The sequence below is a fragment of the Galeopterus variegatus genome, unplaced genomic scaffold (assembly GCF_000696425.1).
Source record: "Galeopterus variegatus unplaced genomic scaffold, G_variegatus-3.0.2 Scaffold4735, whole genome shotgun sequence".
Taxonomy (NCBI): domain Eukaryota; kingdom Metazoa; phylum Chordata; class Mammalia; order Dermoptera; family Cynocephalidae; genus Galeopterus; species Galeopterus variegatus.
The window spans coordinates 127632-144545 of record NW_007730846.1 but is presented as its reverse complement, the minus strand read 5'-3'; the positions used below and the strand labels follow the sequence as shown (position 1 = coordinate 144545).

The 16914-nt window shown below is 44.3% G+C and overlaps 1 protein-coding gene across 1 annotated transcript in view; it reads right to left on the bottom strand.

Moving 5' to 3' along the window:
* Nucleotides 1-594: 594 nt before the first annotated feature.
* LOC103603670 (phosphatidate phosphatase PPAPDC1A-like) overlaps nt 595-16914 on the bottom strand; it is a 23643-nt gene continuing 7323 nt past the window's right edge. The window contains exons 2-4 of the mRNA XM_008588242.1: nt 7672-7762; nt 2884-2947; nt 595-778 (exon numbers count right to left, since the gene is read on the bottom strand). Coding sequence (XP_008586464.1) covers nt 604-778; nt 2884-2947; nt 7672-7762 — 330 coding nt within the window. The 3' untranslated portion in view covers nt 595-603. The remainder of the gene's footprint in view (nt 779-2883; nt 2948-7671; nt 7763-16914) is intronic.

The following is a 16914-nucleotide window of genomic DNA, read 5'->3' as shown; positions in this document are numbered from 1 at the left end:
TTTTTTGTCTTTTTCGTGACTGGTAAGGGGATCACAACCCTTGGCTTGGTGTCACCCGCACCATGCTCAGCCAGTGAGCGCACCAGCCATTCCTATATAGGATCCAAACCCGCGGAGGGAGCGTCGCTGTGCTCCCAGCGCCGCACTCTCCCGAGTGCGCCACGGGGTTGGCCCCATATTATCTTTTAATTCTATTTTTCCACACACCTTTTAAAGTCCCTTTGTATCTATAGTCAAACTATATATTGGTGTGTGTGTATGTATAAATGTATACATATATATGCCATATATCTGTACACATACACACGATACCTTAAGTGAAGAAATAAACTACAGAGAACAGGAAACAACATCATAAGGTCCCAGGGAAATGGCAAATTCCCTTGCTCTGTCAAGGGGTAAAGTGTCGCATGTTACATTCTGCCGAGCTCAGGAAAGCAACACATGCACTGTTTTGTCAACTCCAGAGCCTTTCCCGCAGGCTTATTGCTTCCCGTCGGTATCTCGTTTCTAAGCCAACCACCCTACAGTGAAGAAAAATGAACTGTGCTTAACATCACGTACCAAAGCTCTTCTCTCCTCCTAAACTCTCAAAGAAAGTTATCAGGAAACATAGCCCGGGGAATGAACGCGTCTCCCCGCCATGGACTTACAGGAGGAATGGATGCTGGGGAAGCTTTTGCGGCCCTCGGACACCAGCTCGGGGTCACCTGTGCAGTGCATTTCTGAGTTCATCACTCCATCTGGAAAGCAGCGGTAAAAGAAATCGGGGCGAGGTCTACAAAAGACACCATGGACATTTTCAATATAAAATGCCGTCATCACAAATGAACCCCAACTGACCCCCACCATCCCCGCTGCCCCCAGCTCCTTCCCCCGCTCAGCCGTCAACACTGGAGCTCCCCACGGAGCACTCTAGACACAGGGGTTTGGGGAAAAGCTCAGGCTTTGGGGCCAGAAAGATCTGAGTTGGAACTCCTGCTGGCCATCTACTATCTTCATGGCCTTGGGAAGCTCACTCAGCTTCCTCCAGCCTCAGTTTCCACATCTGTAACAGGGGGCAGTCAATACCTACCCAAAGGTGAGATCCTGAGGATTAGGTGGCAAGACTTACTGGAGGCCCCTAAGCACGGCGACGCAGAGCAAAAGGTTACTTCCTGTCTAAATCTACTGCTCCACCAATTCAGAAGCTGCCTCCAGCACCCAAGTCTCCAGGCTCCACATGTCCCCATATCCTGAATTTGGGTGGCAAATCGCCCTTCCTCAAACAGCAGGTCTCACTTAAGCTCACTGAGAGGACTTGAATGTTCAGCTCCATGATACAGAGAACACGGTCACCGAGGTTGGCTTCTCTGGTGTGGGGTGTGGGAGAGAGACCCCTGGAGGGAAATGGGGTGGCCCAGGCTCTGGAGTTGAGCCTCCTGCAGCAGGTCTCACTTAAGCTCACTGAGAGGACTTGAATGTTCAGCTCCATGATACAGAGAACATGGTCACCGAGGTTGGCTTCTCTGGTGTGGGGTGTGGGAGAGAGACCCCTGGAGGGAAATGGGGTGGCCCAGGCTCTGGAGTTGAGCCTCCTGTAGCAATCGCAGCTGACATTTACTGAGTACTTACTGGGTTCCAGACACAGTGCTAGGCTCTGCACATTCATCATACCACAGGATTCTTACGAGAGCCCTGAGGCAGAGCCTGGGCTTCCTTCATTTCACAGGTATGCAAATGAAGGCTTAGGAAGATGATGTTCCTGCCCAAGGTCACACACAACCAGCAAGTGGCAGAGGCAAGCACTTGAACACAAGCAATTGGATCCTCACGCCTGTACACGTCACCCCATGCTTTACTGCCTTGCTCAAGTGAAGAGTCTCATATGGACATGAGATGATCGATCACTTCACATTAATTCACCGAATATTTGCTGAGCACCCACCAGGGGTAAGGCTTTGCTAGTGCTGTAGACACAGTGCCCCTTTTCTGTGTATATCTGATCACAGTTCACATATACTGAGTCACTGGTCCTCCCAGCTCTGGGATCTAGGTAAGGCCTCAATAATCCATCAGAACTGCTGGTGTACTGTCTTTTCCCTACTTGGCCAGTGTTTCTCCAAGTATAGTTGCCCACCCACTGAAGCACAACCTTAGAGGAGCAATGCCTGAGAATCAGCATTTCATCAGGGCCCGTCAGTAACTCTAAGCACGTAGACTTGGAGGAACACTGCAGCACCACGTCATGCACCCATCTTCCACCTCCTTGGTGCCTGGCCAGCACCCTGCACCAAGCAGATAATAAATGCTGAGGTTCTTGTAGGGCATCTAACTTGTCCATGGCCAATAGCTAGTCAAGGTCAAAGTTAGGTCTTGCATACAGGTCTTTTGACTGCTCATCTCTACAGAGACTAGCTCTCTAACAAAGCAGTCAGAAGAGAAGGAAAGATAAATGGAGAACAGAAATCATGTCTCAGGGGCAGTAACAGAAATGTGCCCTAAGCCAAAGCTCAAATGCCAATCCATACCTCTCATCCCGAAGAGAACAATAAATAATCTTATTTATAAGAGGCCAAACCTGACAAGTGAGTGGGTGTCTGGTGAGGTCCCAGGACAGCAGTGGATGGACCTAGAAATGCCAGCAGTGGGCCCTGGCCCACAAGAAACTACAACTACAGTCAGTGGATACTTCCTTACTGTTAATCTCCCGCTTTCTAAAATAGCGAGTTCATAATAAAGGGGAGGAAAGATCTGTGTTGAGGACAAAAAGCCCAGAAGGACAACAACTTAAGGGAAAACCAGAAGAGCTCTAATCTGTCCCATCCAGTGTCCTCTGGCCAAGATTCCTATATAGATGACCTTGATAATCTAAGTCATCATTTATTTATTTTTGGAACTTACCTTCCCACTATTAATTTAATAGTGTTTGTGCAGACTCCATTCAAAGCAAGAGCCAAGGACACTGCTACAAAACAAAACCAACAGAAAGAGAAATAACCAGCTGGCTCTCAGATCAAAACATCATCATCATCATCATCACTGTTAAATTATAATACTATTTATAATCATAAAAATATGAAATAATACTTTAAAAATAGAGGTAAGTTTGGGTGGCTAGAGCAAAATATAATTAGGACAGGACTTTGGAGAGTGATTCATAAATTCCAAGCCCCTGTGACATGAAATTTATCTCTCCTCCTTGACTGAAATTGTCCCCATCACAGAGGAGCCCATCTATCATTTTCTGTCCCGATAGGAACAGATTTAATGCTACAGCGTGTAGAATTTCTTTTCCTGGTAGCAAGAAACACAACTTTTTTATTTCCTCCTGGCAACCTTCTCAGACATAATTCTCATCAGAGCAGCTGCTGGAATCCTACTGCAGAGCAGGACATTCCCCCTCGGTGATTATCTCATTGTTGACCTGCCACTGCCGACAGCTGTCCATTTGTTGTCAAACAAATCCCTGCTTCTGAGGTGAAGAGTCCAAAGCCTCGCTGGGTTTTGAGAAGGTTTGCCCGGTTGGTGCTTTTTGCGATCTAAGAGAACAAGAACTTCTGAAATACATTATTTTAAAATATAGAGCACAGGGACTTTCTCCAAGCAGCTTCGAGAGACTTTGCTGGATAAAGTACAGATCGTCCGAAGGGTGTAGGTGATACGAGTCACAGAGCTTTCCCTGCAAAATTCTGCACCTCTCTCCTGCGGTTTATCAAGAGTGCACAAAGGGCACAGTCATCACCATCAGTGGGATGGAAGGTCAAATGCCTTGCACGGGCGATAAACCTGTTGATGCCCCGTGTCATCCCTTGGTTGAATAATAAAGCCTGTGGGCTACCGTTTCCTTTTTGCAAATATTAGCCATTCAATACCAGCTGAGATTTATTTAAGAATATAGCAGCAGAGAGGCATTTTCAGAAAGGAGCTGCCTGAAGCAATTCATGGCCCATCAAGGGAGATGAATGTGTTGTTCTACAAGTGGAAAATACTGTGGAATGGCCAACATGGTCGCCAAGAGCACAGGCCACAGAAATGGGACAAAAACCACCTGCTTTTAACAAGTCATCAGAAGCAGAGGAAGCGGGAGGGACAAGTTCAAGTGAATGCCTTTGTCAAAGGAAAACTGATCAACTAAGTGTGGGATGGCAAACAATTGGCCACATCTGAGTGTGTCAGCAAAGGCTCACAGAGCTGGAGAACACAGCATGGGCCATCAGCACAGCACTGCCACTAAAACACCAAGCAGGCCACTCGAGCACATACTTTGGATCCCAGCATGAGGGACACGGAAGGATCCACTGATTGCATTCTGCACACACAGACCCTTCCTTCCTAAAATGCCAGCTTCCCTTCCCTCTCACAAGCTCAGAGCACTGTTGAGAGACTTCTTTTGCAGAAAGGAGAGAAAATTCCCAGGGCTATCTTTGCTATATTCTGCCCCCTGAACCATGACAATTAATGGGCTGTGAGGTTGCCCTGAAATAGCTGTGGTCTTTTCCCTGTTAGGGCTGGTCCAGCAGGCACACTACTGTGTTTTCCTAGCAGGTCAGGGCTCATTCTATCCCGGTCTTAGCACGGCCTTAGCACAGATAAGGTCTCTGGAAACAAGCATCCCCAGCCAATCTCCCATCACCCCACATAAATCTTGGTGAACTTCAAACACAGTTACATTGATCCAGAACATTATATACTTCCCTAACCTTTGAGCCTGGTGGGATTATCATAGCACAGAGCAGTTCTTCAAAAAGTTTGAAATAGCTGAGCTAGAAAATGTGTAGATGTGATATAACCAAACAGCTGACAACTTCACTCTCTGATTTAAACATCTGAAGAAGACCGAGAAGGGTGGGAAACTGGAGTGATGACATTAGTGATGTCTGGAAGTCATTTCAGCATTCCGGAAGTAGACAGAACTGATTAATATTTTCATCTCAATAGCACAACCCCTTGGGGACCAACACAAGGAGCCTCTCCCTGATAGCAGGGAGAAGGCTTTGCTGAGATCAGATGCATAAAAGGCTGGACAAGCAGGGAAAGGAATGACCCTTTTGCAGGGAGTCTGGCTCACAGGGCTTTTTCCACAGCACCCTGCAGCACTGTGCACTTGAGAAAAGAGTCAGAAAGACAAACCAGACTGTGTCTGATAAAGAAATCCAAAGCAACGTGTGCCGTGGGTTGCCTTGCAAGTGGCCTGTTTTGAGGGCACTACTGATTGTAGGTGCTATAAGTGTTAAAAGGCTTTTGTTGTTACTTTTGTTGTAGGAAATCCAGCACTACTGTACTTTTATAACACAGGGTTCTCAATTATACTGACCTGGCTGTTCTGCAGCCTGAATGCCTGAAAGCCTGATGCTGCATGGAGAAACCTCATGCCTCTCACCCAAGACCAGATACACAAACGTGGCCACCATGTACATCCAGGTTAGGGAGCACTTGGCACCCAGGTGTCGAAGCCTGGAGTTAAAGTCTGCTGAAGACAGCTGATCAAAGGAGGGACCTGAGTACTAAACCCCTTGTACTGAGAAAGTCCTGAACTCCAGGCAAGATCGGAAAATCTACACCTACTTCTCAGTCCTTGGCTTCTAAAGATGGCTTCCCCACCTTTACTTCCAAGGTTTCCTAAAAACGATGATTTTTTTTTAAAAAACTCTGTGCACATTGAGAAGCTCTTCATCATTTTTATAGGGCGGGTTCTCATTTATTTAGGCAAACAGAACATCCAATAATTCTGCCTGCTCTGTTATCGTATAAGAGGCAGAGCATGGTGTTCAGTTTTGAAATGTCACCCTAAGGGAGTTTTAGCTGAGAATGTAAAGACCAGAGAAGGTAATTGTGAGCTACTTACCACCATACAACAGCCCAACTCCAAAAGCTGGCACTAAATTACAACTGTAATCTTGAAAGACAGTTCTTACCCATAGTCACTTACCTTGGGGCTCCATGCCAGGGGAGCCACTAGAATAAAGAGTGAAACAAAGGGATTTCCTGAGAGGCTGCTGACAGGGAATTTTGGTCACCCCAGTGACATTTGTCCAAACCCTGCCTGTCCACTCCAGCCACTTGGGGATGGGCAACTAAGCCCTTCTTGGAGAAACTGATCTTTCTGCCACCTCAGCTGAGGAGACCAACACCGTATGACCAAAACCCCAAACCACAGATGAGCAGCCTGGGGTCCACAGCTGACCTGTGGGAGGGCATCTGCATGCTGGCCAGAGACTCATGACTTCTGTGTCCATGCTGGAGAAGTGAGCTGAGCTGGTCTCTGTCCAGGAAGCCTGGACCTAGAAACCTAGTGGAACTTGGTGGTGGGCACTGAAGCTGATGGTCAGACAGATTTGGGGCAGAAGCCTTCACCACTGTGAGTCCAAGCCTCATAAAAGCCAGAAAGATAGGGTAGCAGAGCAGGAGAGCCAGGCTGGGAGCATGAGAAGAGAAAGCACATTGCAGACAGGTGGTCATGAGTCCAGAGGGGGGTCTCCCTCTTGCCGGCCCAGCTCCCAATTCCACTCCCCTGTCCTTGGCTGACTGTGATATTGCTTATTATAGCCCTGCAAGTAAACCCCTAATTTATTTGAGTAATTTGAGAGGGATTCTGTTCTTTTCAACTAAACAGGGCCTAACTAAAGCCTCTTTATATAAGAAATGTCCCTGTGCTGCTTCGGGGCCCCTTGCCTGTTCCACACACCATAGATGGGGTTCTCATGCTCTCTCTCCTACCAAGAAGAGAGAGAATCACATTTTGTTACATTTTCCTTTCCTCAAAACCCAATAATGAACAAATTTACCCTTCAGTGAGAAATCTCATTTTTCCAGATTCACTATCTGCCTGAATGGTAAGTCTGTACGACACACTAAGAGCAATATTTGGGGTGAGGAGCTGAGTTACTTTTCTGTGAAGTATGAAAAAAAATCAGCCTAATTCAGTTTTCCTAATCATGATCAAAAAGCTGAAAACCTGGCTACAGGTTAGTTTATTTTGGTTGCTAAACAAGCCAAATGGTTTTGGCTCTCTCTTAATGCTGTCATTTGCTCAGCATTTAATTAACATACAGACCAGAAAAGCAGATTTAATCCTAAAATGTCAAACTCTTGTCACATGCAGCCATGGCACAGCTTGGGGAGAATTCACAACAGTGGTGTATAATCAATGACAAAGACTGTAGCACTCTTCACATTATAACAGTTGCTTAGCTGCCAAAGTGTTCTCAACTGAAGATGAGTTATGGGGCTTTTTTCCAATTTGTAAATTATTTTACACCTGCTTTTGTCCATTTTCACCTTTAGCCAATTGTACGTGGTTGGAAGTCTGTGGCTGATTTCTGAATTGCCCATAATGTGGACCGATCAGCCACAAATGTGAGATTGGACAGTTGGTGGTGACAAAGTTTTGGATTTGCTTTGCCTTACTGCCAAGAGCCACTCTGCCTCTGAGCCTGAGCCGCACGGATCTCTGATGTGTACTCGATGGTATTTAAATTCAGCACAATGGACAGCAGATGGCCTCTGAGAATTCCTTACTTAGGAATTCACATTGCCTCTTCTTTGAGCTTAAAGTTTATCTTGTCTTGTTTCTCCAGACCATAATTTGACTAAAAGAAAAATCAGTTGGGTGCAACTGAGATTTTTTAAATGCGGTGATCTAATTAAATCCAGTCCCATTTTCCAAAGCAGGAATTGTGAATACCCTACCTAAGAAAGCTTCCTTAATTTCAGTCTTGTCTGTTCGCCGGATGATTTTCACCACACAAATAACAGCCAGAGGTGTGAGGAAAGAAATCGCCTGGAAGAAATAACAAATAATCCCTTATGAGGACATCAGTTTGCAATCAGAAGGGTTGATTGATAATTAGTTCCAGTTAGCTTCTTTTAGACTTACTAGTTGAATGATCTCACTGAACTTCTGACCTCAAACAAGGAAGGATGATTTATATCTATACTTAGAGACTACACAGACTTTAAAAATTGAAGGTCTGATTGTAGGTCATAATTGATTTGTAATTGCTGGGAGCCACATGTAAAGTGGTAGCTTTTTAAACGGAACAGAATAGTCTATAATTACAATGACTCATCCTTGCCAGTAATTCCCTTCACTTTCTCCTCCGTGGAAAAAGAACCCTCGGCCTCCCACTCCTATCTTTCTTGCAACATGAGAGCATGTGGCGCTTGCTCAGAGTCAGTCACCTCATTTCCTTTTGGTGTTCTTTTCTTGAATATTCATTTCTTCTGCAAAGTAGAGGTTAGTCCTTTTGCACAAAGTCTCTCCTCTTCCCTTCCTCCATTCCCTTTCCTCCACACAGATGCTCAACACATACTTAATGAATTAAGCTGGTGGGATTCAAATATAACCAACACTCATTACAAACCTACTGTGAGGCAGGAACAGTGCTAGGTGCCTTCAAGCCCAGGAGCCTCAAATCCTCATGATGGCTCTGGAACTGTCTTCCCCAGGCTCAAAGACTAAATGATGTGCCCAGAGACACACAGCTGGTGAGCAGCAAGGCTTTGGAGACCAGGTTTTCTGCCTCCAAAATCAAGTCTTTATTCCAGCTTTCCATAATTAGTCAGTTGTTTTTAAACATTCCAACGACCAAGCAAAAGCTATTTATGCTACTTCCTTATGATTATAACTTCTCAGGATAACAACATCAGAAGAGACTGAACATCTTACAAATCAACAATTGGTCTAGTAGTCGCTGGCGGGAGGGGTGAGGTGTGGTAACTATTGGCCAATACTGTTCACACTTTTGGAAATCTTCATCAGTGCTCTAATGAGATGTCACTTGGGGACAGTCCTGATGAGACTAAGGCTTGGTTTGGAAGATGCTTATATATATATAAACAGAATGTATCCAAATAAACACAGTCTTTCAAAACTACAACCAGACTTCCAGACCTCAGACCATCCTGGGGACTCCTCTCTGGGAACTGTCTTCAGTCATAACTAGTTTGCTGTTCCTTATATATATAAACAGAATGTATCCAAATAAACACAGTCTTTCAAAACTACAACCAGACTTCCTGACCTCAGACCATCCTGGGGACTCCTCTCTGGGAACTGTCTTCAGTCATAACTAGTTTGCTGTTCCTTCTTATCAGCTGCAGCCCTGAATGACTTGGGCAATTTAAAAGCCAAACAAGCAAGCCTTGTCACCTTGGAGGGTACTCAAAAGTGGCACAGGAGCTACAGGCAGTGCAGAGAGAAGATTGAGAACTGCAGCAGAGAAAGCAGAGACCTTCCCTGGTGACTGCTGGGAAAGGCAACCTTCACCCGTGAGTTAATAGTTCCACTGAGTCTGTGACAGTTTCCACAAGTTCCTGGGAGGCTCTCACACCTAAATAACTGCGCGTCTTGTTAAGATGCTGATTCCCTCAAATATATAACAGGTCTGGGAATCTACATTTGTTAACAAGCAACTCAAATGGTACTGATGCTGGCAATTAAGAAACACTACTTCAGAGATTGGACTCACACCTTCAGTGCTTAAACAGTGATGATGGAGTATTATTTACTTAAGTCCAAAGTTACAGTCAAGACCAAAGAAGTGCTTGTTTCCCCGAATCCAAACATCAAGACTACTAGTGTCACTCCCTGTTTCCTGTCCCTTTAAGCACTGTATATAGACCAGGCCTCATGCTCCCAGATAGGAGAAGACGACTCAGCCAACAGTGACCAACCCTAAATGACCCACCCGAAAATCAAACATTGCATAAGAGAATAGAGAATGAAGAAAACATTACGAGACAATCTTATCAGCTGCAGCCCTGAATGACTTGGGCAATTTAAAAGCCAAACAAGCAAGCCTTGTCACCTTGGAGGGTACTCAAAAGTGGCACAGGAGCTACAGGCAGTGCAGAGAGAAGATTGAGAACTGCAGCAGAGAAAGCAGAGACCTTCCCTGGTGACTGCTGGGAAAGGCAACCTTCACCCGTGAGTTAATAGTTCCACTGAGTCTGTGACAGTTTCCACAAGTTCCTGGGAGGCTCTCACACCTAAATAACTGCGCGTCTTGTTAAGATGCTGATTCCCTCAAATATATAACAGGTCTGGGAATCTACATTTGTTAACAAGCAACTCAAATGGTACTGATGCTGGCAATTAAGAAACACTACTTCAGAGATTGGACTCACACCTTCAGTGCTTAAACAGTGATGATGGAGTATTATTTACTTAAGTCCAAAGTTACAGTCAAGACCAAAGAAGTGCTTGTTTCCCCGAATCCAAACATCATGACTACTAGTGTCACTCCCTGTTTCCTGTCCCTTTAAGCACTGTATATAGACCAGGCCTCATGCTCCCAGATAGGAGAAGGCGACTCAGCCAACAGTGACCAACCCTAAATGACCCACCCGCAAATCAAACATTGCATAAGAGAATAGAGAATGAAGAAAACATTACGAGACAATCCCAGCTCATGTACTCTAAGGTTAGAAAGAAGTAAAACCCCAGAGAAAATACGAGTTTGGAAGATGTTCCCAAGGAGGCTGCCAAAGGAAATCCCAGAGCAGATCAGCACTGACCAGACAGGAGATGGGGACACTGGATAGGAGACCTGAGGTCTCAAAGCCCAGGTGCAGGTCCTGGGATGTCACTGGANCTTAAGTCCAAAGTTACAGTCAAGACCAAAGAAGTGCTTGTTTCCCCGAATCCAAACATCAAGACTACTAGTGTCACTCCCTGTTTCCTGTCCCTTTAAGCACTGTATATAGACCAGGCCTCATGCTCCCAGATAGGAGAAGACGACTCAGCCAACAGTGACCAACCCTAAATGACCCACCCGAAAATCAAACATTGCATAAGAGAATAGAGAATGAAGAAAACATTACGAGACAATCCCAGCTCATGTACTCTAAGGTTAGAAAGAAGTAAAACCCCAGAGAAAATACGAGTTTGGAAGATGTTCCCAATGAGGCTGCCAAAGGAAATCCCAGAGCAGATCAGCACTGACCAGACAGGAGATGGGGACACTGGATAGGAGACCTGAGGTCTCAAAGCCCAGGTGCAGGTCCTGGGATGTCACTGGAGCTGCCCGGTAACTCCCAGCTGCTGGCTTGGTGGCCCAGGAGTCTCTTTTAGCTCTGCTCCCTGCCTCAGCTCACCTGTTCCTAATTAATCCCCACCCCCACTCCCCTGACTAGACTGGACTTAACGTAACCCACTTTACAACTTTCCTAGGTAGACGTATACTGGTATCTTTTCCAGAACCACTGGTCAACTACTTCCTGAGATAATGCTCAGCACCTGGGAACGCCCAAAGCGCCCCAGCTCAAGAGCTTCTCCAGCAAGGGAACGCAGCCTCGGATGCAGTGCCAGAGCTCCTGCCCCTGGCGGCTGCCATGGAAGTGTCTGTGCATGACTGTGCAATGTGTCTCTTTCTTCCTCCCATCCCAACAGCATTTGGGCTTATCTCATTTCTTCTTCCTGAAAACACATGTGCCATATCCTTGGGCAGCACAGTCCTCAAATCAGAACAGATAGAGACATATTTAACTTTATCACCAACCCACTTTTTAACAATTACTTTTAAATGAAGAGTTGGAATTAAGAGATGAGCCGCAGAAGCTGGTACATTAGGAAAACTACTTCCTCCTGGGGCAAAAGTACCTCTGGACCAAGTAGAAGAGAAATGGAGCAAGAATAAGCCCCCACTTTCACTGAGCAAACTAGGGTAGATCAAACCCGGAGCACGCCCCTTCCACTCTGACAAAGGCCTTTCAAAGCTGCTGTTCTGCTGCCAGAGCCAGCAAACCAGGGTGGATCAAACCCGGAGCACGCCCCTTCCACTCTGACAAAGGCCTTTCAAAGCTACTGTTGTGCTGCCAGAGCCAGCGGCATGGATGAAGATGGACAGAGGACACAGAGGCGGGGAGTGGTCATCTCTAACTCCACACTGGTGTGGGATGGAGGACTAAAAAGGGCAGGAGAAATTCCCCAGGCATTGCTTTCCCTTCTGCTAACATTTCCTTGGCTAAAAAAAAGTTTGAAAATCCTAGGATGAGCCCAGTGCAAAAGACAGTGAGTAGTCAGTGCTTATTAAAAGGGACCCTGAGAGAGAACAATAAAGTCCAGCCAAACACTGCTATAGGATGCAGGGAAACTACTGAACCCTCTCTGGGCCTGTTATGAGTACAGGGCTTCTGAATGTACACACCTTGGTTAGAATAACAAAGGCTAACATGTATTGAGAACTTACTGATGGTCTGTTCTAGGCACGTCATGCAAATTAATTCATCCAATCCTCACAGCAAACCTAGGAACTAGGCTCTTTACTTAATGAATAGGAAACTAAGGCACAGAGAGGTTAAGAAATCAGCTAAAATTCACACAGTTAATAAGTGGTAGGGTGGGGATCTGCACCCATGCTGTTTAAATTAGTTCTGCATTTTCTACTTCAATGTTAGAGCCGTTCTCACCTTACAAAGTAAGAAGCATTAAATAAAACATGGTAAGAGCCTTTTGTCCCAGTGGAAGAAGGTGAGGAGGCTTATTTCAAGGACATGAATAAGTCATAGAAATGTTAGTGATGGTTGTCACGGATTAAGCACCTACTCTGTGAGGGGCTTTCCTCACATTTGTGTAATCTATCTCCTCTGTTGGGGGAGACCTTACCTCCATTGTACAAGTAACAAAACAAAAGCTCAGAGAGAAAAATGAAAGCATAAACTCACACAGCTGGTGGGACTGGGACTCCCCCAGACTGGGCTGCTGTGCTCCTGGGTTGGAGTCCTGAATCTTGGGGATCACCTTAGCCCAACAGCTTTAATTTACAGATGGAGAAACAGAGGCTGGGAAGGATTATGTATTAAATAACATTTTGTAAATTACTAATTATACTACATAGCACCCACATAATGAGTTAATATATCTAAATCATTAAGCAGGATCCAGTACATGGCTGGTTTTGCAGGATGCTTATTCCACAGGCTTGAAAGGCAGAGCTCTGTAGAAGAAAATGTATGAAGTAGACTCAGATTAAGGAGGACTGGGTTCAAGCCCCAGGTCTGACACTTATCAGCTCTGTGTCCTTGGGCAAGTCACTTAACCTCTTCACCATTGAGATTCGGCTTCCTCATCCATGAAAATGGGTATAACAATAAAAATATCCATAGCAAAATATTGTTGCTAGGATTTAAATTCACCAACATCAAGTGCTTATGTGCAACACAATAAGTGAGCTGTCATAGCTCTGTCACCCTATTTGATGCTCTCAGCACCCTGGGAGGATTAAAGCCCACCTTTTACAGATAAGGAAAGTGAGGTGCCAAGAGGGTGGATGATTTTCCAAATTCCCGAAGCTAGTAAGTGACAAAACTGGGAGATGATCTGAGGCAGGCCACTCTGGAGCCCAGACAAACTGCTCACCAGCAGAGTCCAACAGAGAGCGAGCAGCAAGCACTGCTTGTTGGATACTATTTCATTATTTCCCGGGACAAACTGCTAATAAATGACCTAAATTATATCAGTAAAGGGGTGCCAGTATCCTGTCACCAGACACATGGCATTAAAGCCTTTTCAGCTCAAGCCCACCTGTGCCCTTAAATCTAAGTAGTGAGCACCTTTGAGTGAAGGAAGGAGGTTGGGGACAGGACAGGGCCTTATTCTCCCAGGCATCCTGCCCACACCCTAAGTGACCAGCCCCTACAACTAGGGCCCTACCTGTGCATCCACTGATGGATGAAACCAACACAGGAGGTGCTGTCAATCCCCAGCCACTTCTACAGCCAGAAAGTGGCTCGTGCCTGGTGCTAACACAAGACACTGTGCTGCCCAGGATGCTTCTCAGAAGTGACAAAACTCAGAGGAGCATGTCTGAGGAGAGAAGGGCATGAGGATGCTGAGAACTTTTAACAAACAGAAGGGATCAAAACCAGAGCGGTCCGATGTGAGGGTGTCAGCGGGAGAAGAGCTTGTCACGGGGTTCATTCACATCAGACAAAACAATGGGCCCAAAGTGCCTTCATTTCCGGCATTTGACAGAAAGGTGTGCTGCAAAACGATTATGAAGACAACTTAAGGACACGCAGACACCTGGAAAAGGCCCCGCTGTGGGTAAACAATTACATCCTGTCACAAGGAAAAGAGTTGTCTAAGATTTTTTATAAAGCCTAAAAATTAAACTGTCTATCACAAGCCAGCATTTCTGCCTCCCACAAAACTGACTTTATTTCTGCCTTCCTTAGAAGCATCCTCTCCTATAACAGGAAACCCTGATATCACATCAACACAGTGTCAGTAATATTCTATGGGAATAATTCTTCTGAACATATCATGGCCAAAGCAAAGAGAGATGAGGGCAAAGGGTAGGTCTTGGGTAGATTTGTTTTTTAAAGCCAAGGAAAGAAATCTGCAAACACCTATCATTCCTTCAGTTTCCTACTTGAGTCTACCTATTCTCCAAAGGCTTCCCAGTGATGCTGAACTGTCCAACTTGTGTTCTCGTCTGTGCCCCTCATGAGACTAGAAACCATATTGTATTCAGCTTTGCACCCCCACTGCCTGGCACCAGAGCTGGCTGTTAAGTGATAATAAACTAACCTCAAGCTGTCCACAGTTTGGTTCTCTCCATGCCTCCTTCTGCCTCCTTCACCGATTCACTATTCACTCACTTCTCACTTATTCAGTATTCACTCACTATTCACCTATTCATTCACTAATCAACTATTCACCATTCGCCCACTATTCACTCTTCACCTGTTCAGTATTCATGATTCGCCTATTCACGATTCGCCTATTCACGATTCACCTATTCACGATTCACCTATTCATACCTACTCATTCACTAATCACTTATTCACCATTCACTATTTACCTACTCATTCACTAATCACTTATTCACCATTCACTATTTACCTACTCATTCACTAATCACTTATTCACCATTCACTATTTACCTACTCATTCACTAATCACTTATTCACCATTCACTATTTACCTACTCATTCACTAATCACTTATTCACCATTCACTATTTACCTACTCATTCACTAATCACTTATTCACCATTCACTATTTACCTACTCATTCACTAATCACTTATTCACCATTCACTATTTACCTACTCATTCACTAATCACTTATTCACCATTCACTATTTACCTACTCATTCACTAATCACTTATTCACCATTCACTATTTACCTACTCATTCACTAATCACTTATTCACCATTCACTATTTACCTACTCATTCACTAATCACTTATTCACCATTCACTATTTACCTACTCATTCACTAATCACTTATTCACCATTCACTATTTACCTACTCATTCACTAATCACTTATTCACCATTCACTATTTACCTACTCATTCACTAATCACTTATTCACCATTCACTATTTACCTACTCATTCACTAATCACTTATTCACCATTCACTATTTACCTACTCATTCACTAATCACTTATTCACCATTCACTATTTACCTACTCATTCACTAATCACTTATTCACCATTCACTATTTACCTACTCATTCACTAATCACTTATTCACCATTCACTATTTACCTACTCATTCACTAATCACTTATTCACCATTCACTATTTACCTACTCATTCACTAATCACTTATTCACCATTCACTATTTACCTACTCATTCACTAATCACTTATTCACCATTCACTATTTACCTACTCATTCACTAATCACTTATTCACCATTCACTATTTACCTACTCATTCACTAATCACTTATTCACCATTCACTATTTACCTACTCATTCACTAATCACTTATTCACCATTCACTATTTACCTACTCATTCACTAATCACTTATTCACCATTCACTATTTACCTACTCATTCACTAATCACTTATTCACCATTCACTATTTACCTACTCATTCACTAATCACTTATTCACCATTCACTATTTACCTACTCATTCACTAATCACTTATTCACCATTCACTATTTACCTACTCATTCACTAATCACTTATTCACCATTCACTATTTACCTACTCATTCACTAATCACTTATTCACCATTCACTATTTACCTACTCATTCACTAATCACTTATTCACCATTCACTATTTACCTACTCATTCACTAATCACTTATTCACCATTCACTATTTACCTACTCATTCACTAATCACTTATTCACCATTCACTATTTACCTACTCATTCACTAATCACTTATTCACCATTTAACCACTATTCACTCTTCACCTATTCACTATTCACTCTTCACCTATTCACTATTCATGATTCACCTATTCATGATTCACTATTCACAATTCACCTATTCACGATTCACTATTCACGATTCACCTATTCACTATTCACTCACTCTTTACCTATTCACTAGTCACTATTCACTCACTATTCACTTAGTCACTGTTCACTCACTCTTCACCCATTCACTATTCACTATTCATCTATTCAGACAAAGTTCTGTTCTCTGGCCCACACAGCCAATGCTCTCCCTGTCTGTGCCTTTGCACACCTGCTATCCTGTGTGTGACACACTACTCACCACATCTCCACCTCACCAAGTCCCCAAGGAGGCATCAGAGCAGAATGGCTCTACCTGAGGGTCTGCAGTCTGGCAGCCAGTGTTCAGACCCTGGTCCAGCCACTGGCAGTTGTGTAACCTTGGACAAGTTGTTTGCTCTCACGAGTTTTGTTTTCTTCACTGAAAGTATGGGTTTAACAAAACTTCCGACCTCAAAGGATTCTGAGAAGGATTAACTGAGATGCTGCTTGTAAAGTGATGAGCACAGTTCCTATCCTCAAGAAATGTTGGCTGATGCAGTTCAAGGTAATGATGATGATGATGATGATGATGGGGAAGCTCCCTAGAAGTTTTCCTGAGCCTCTCCTCTGGCCCTTTCCAGATTCTATTTTGCATTAGAGTACCATCTCCCCCAGGGTCCTGCAGGGTCCCTGAGGGGATACCCCAAGTGGGATTTGACGTCACATCACTTTCA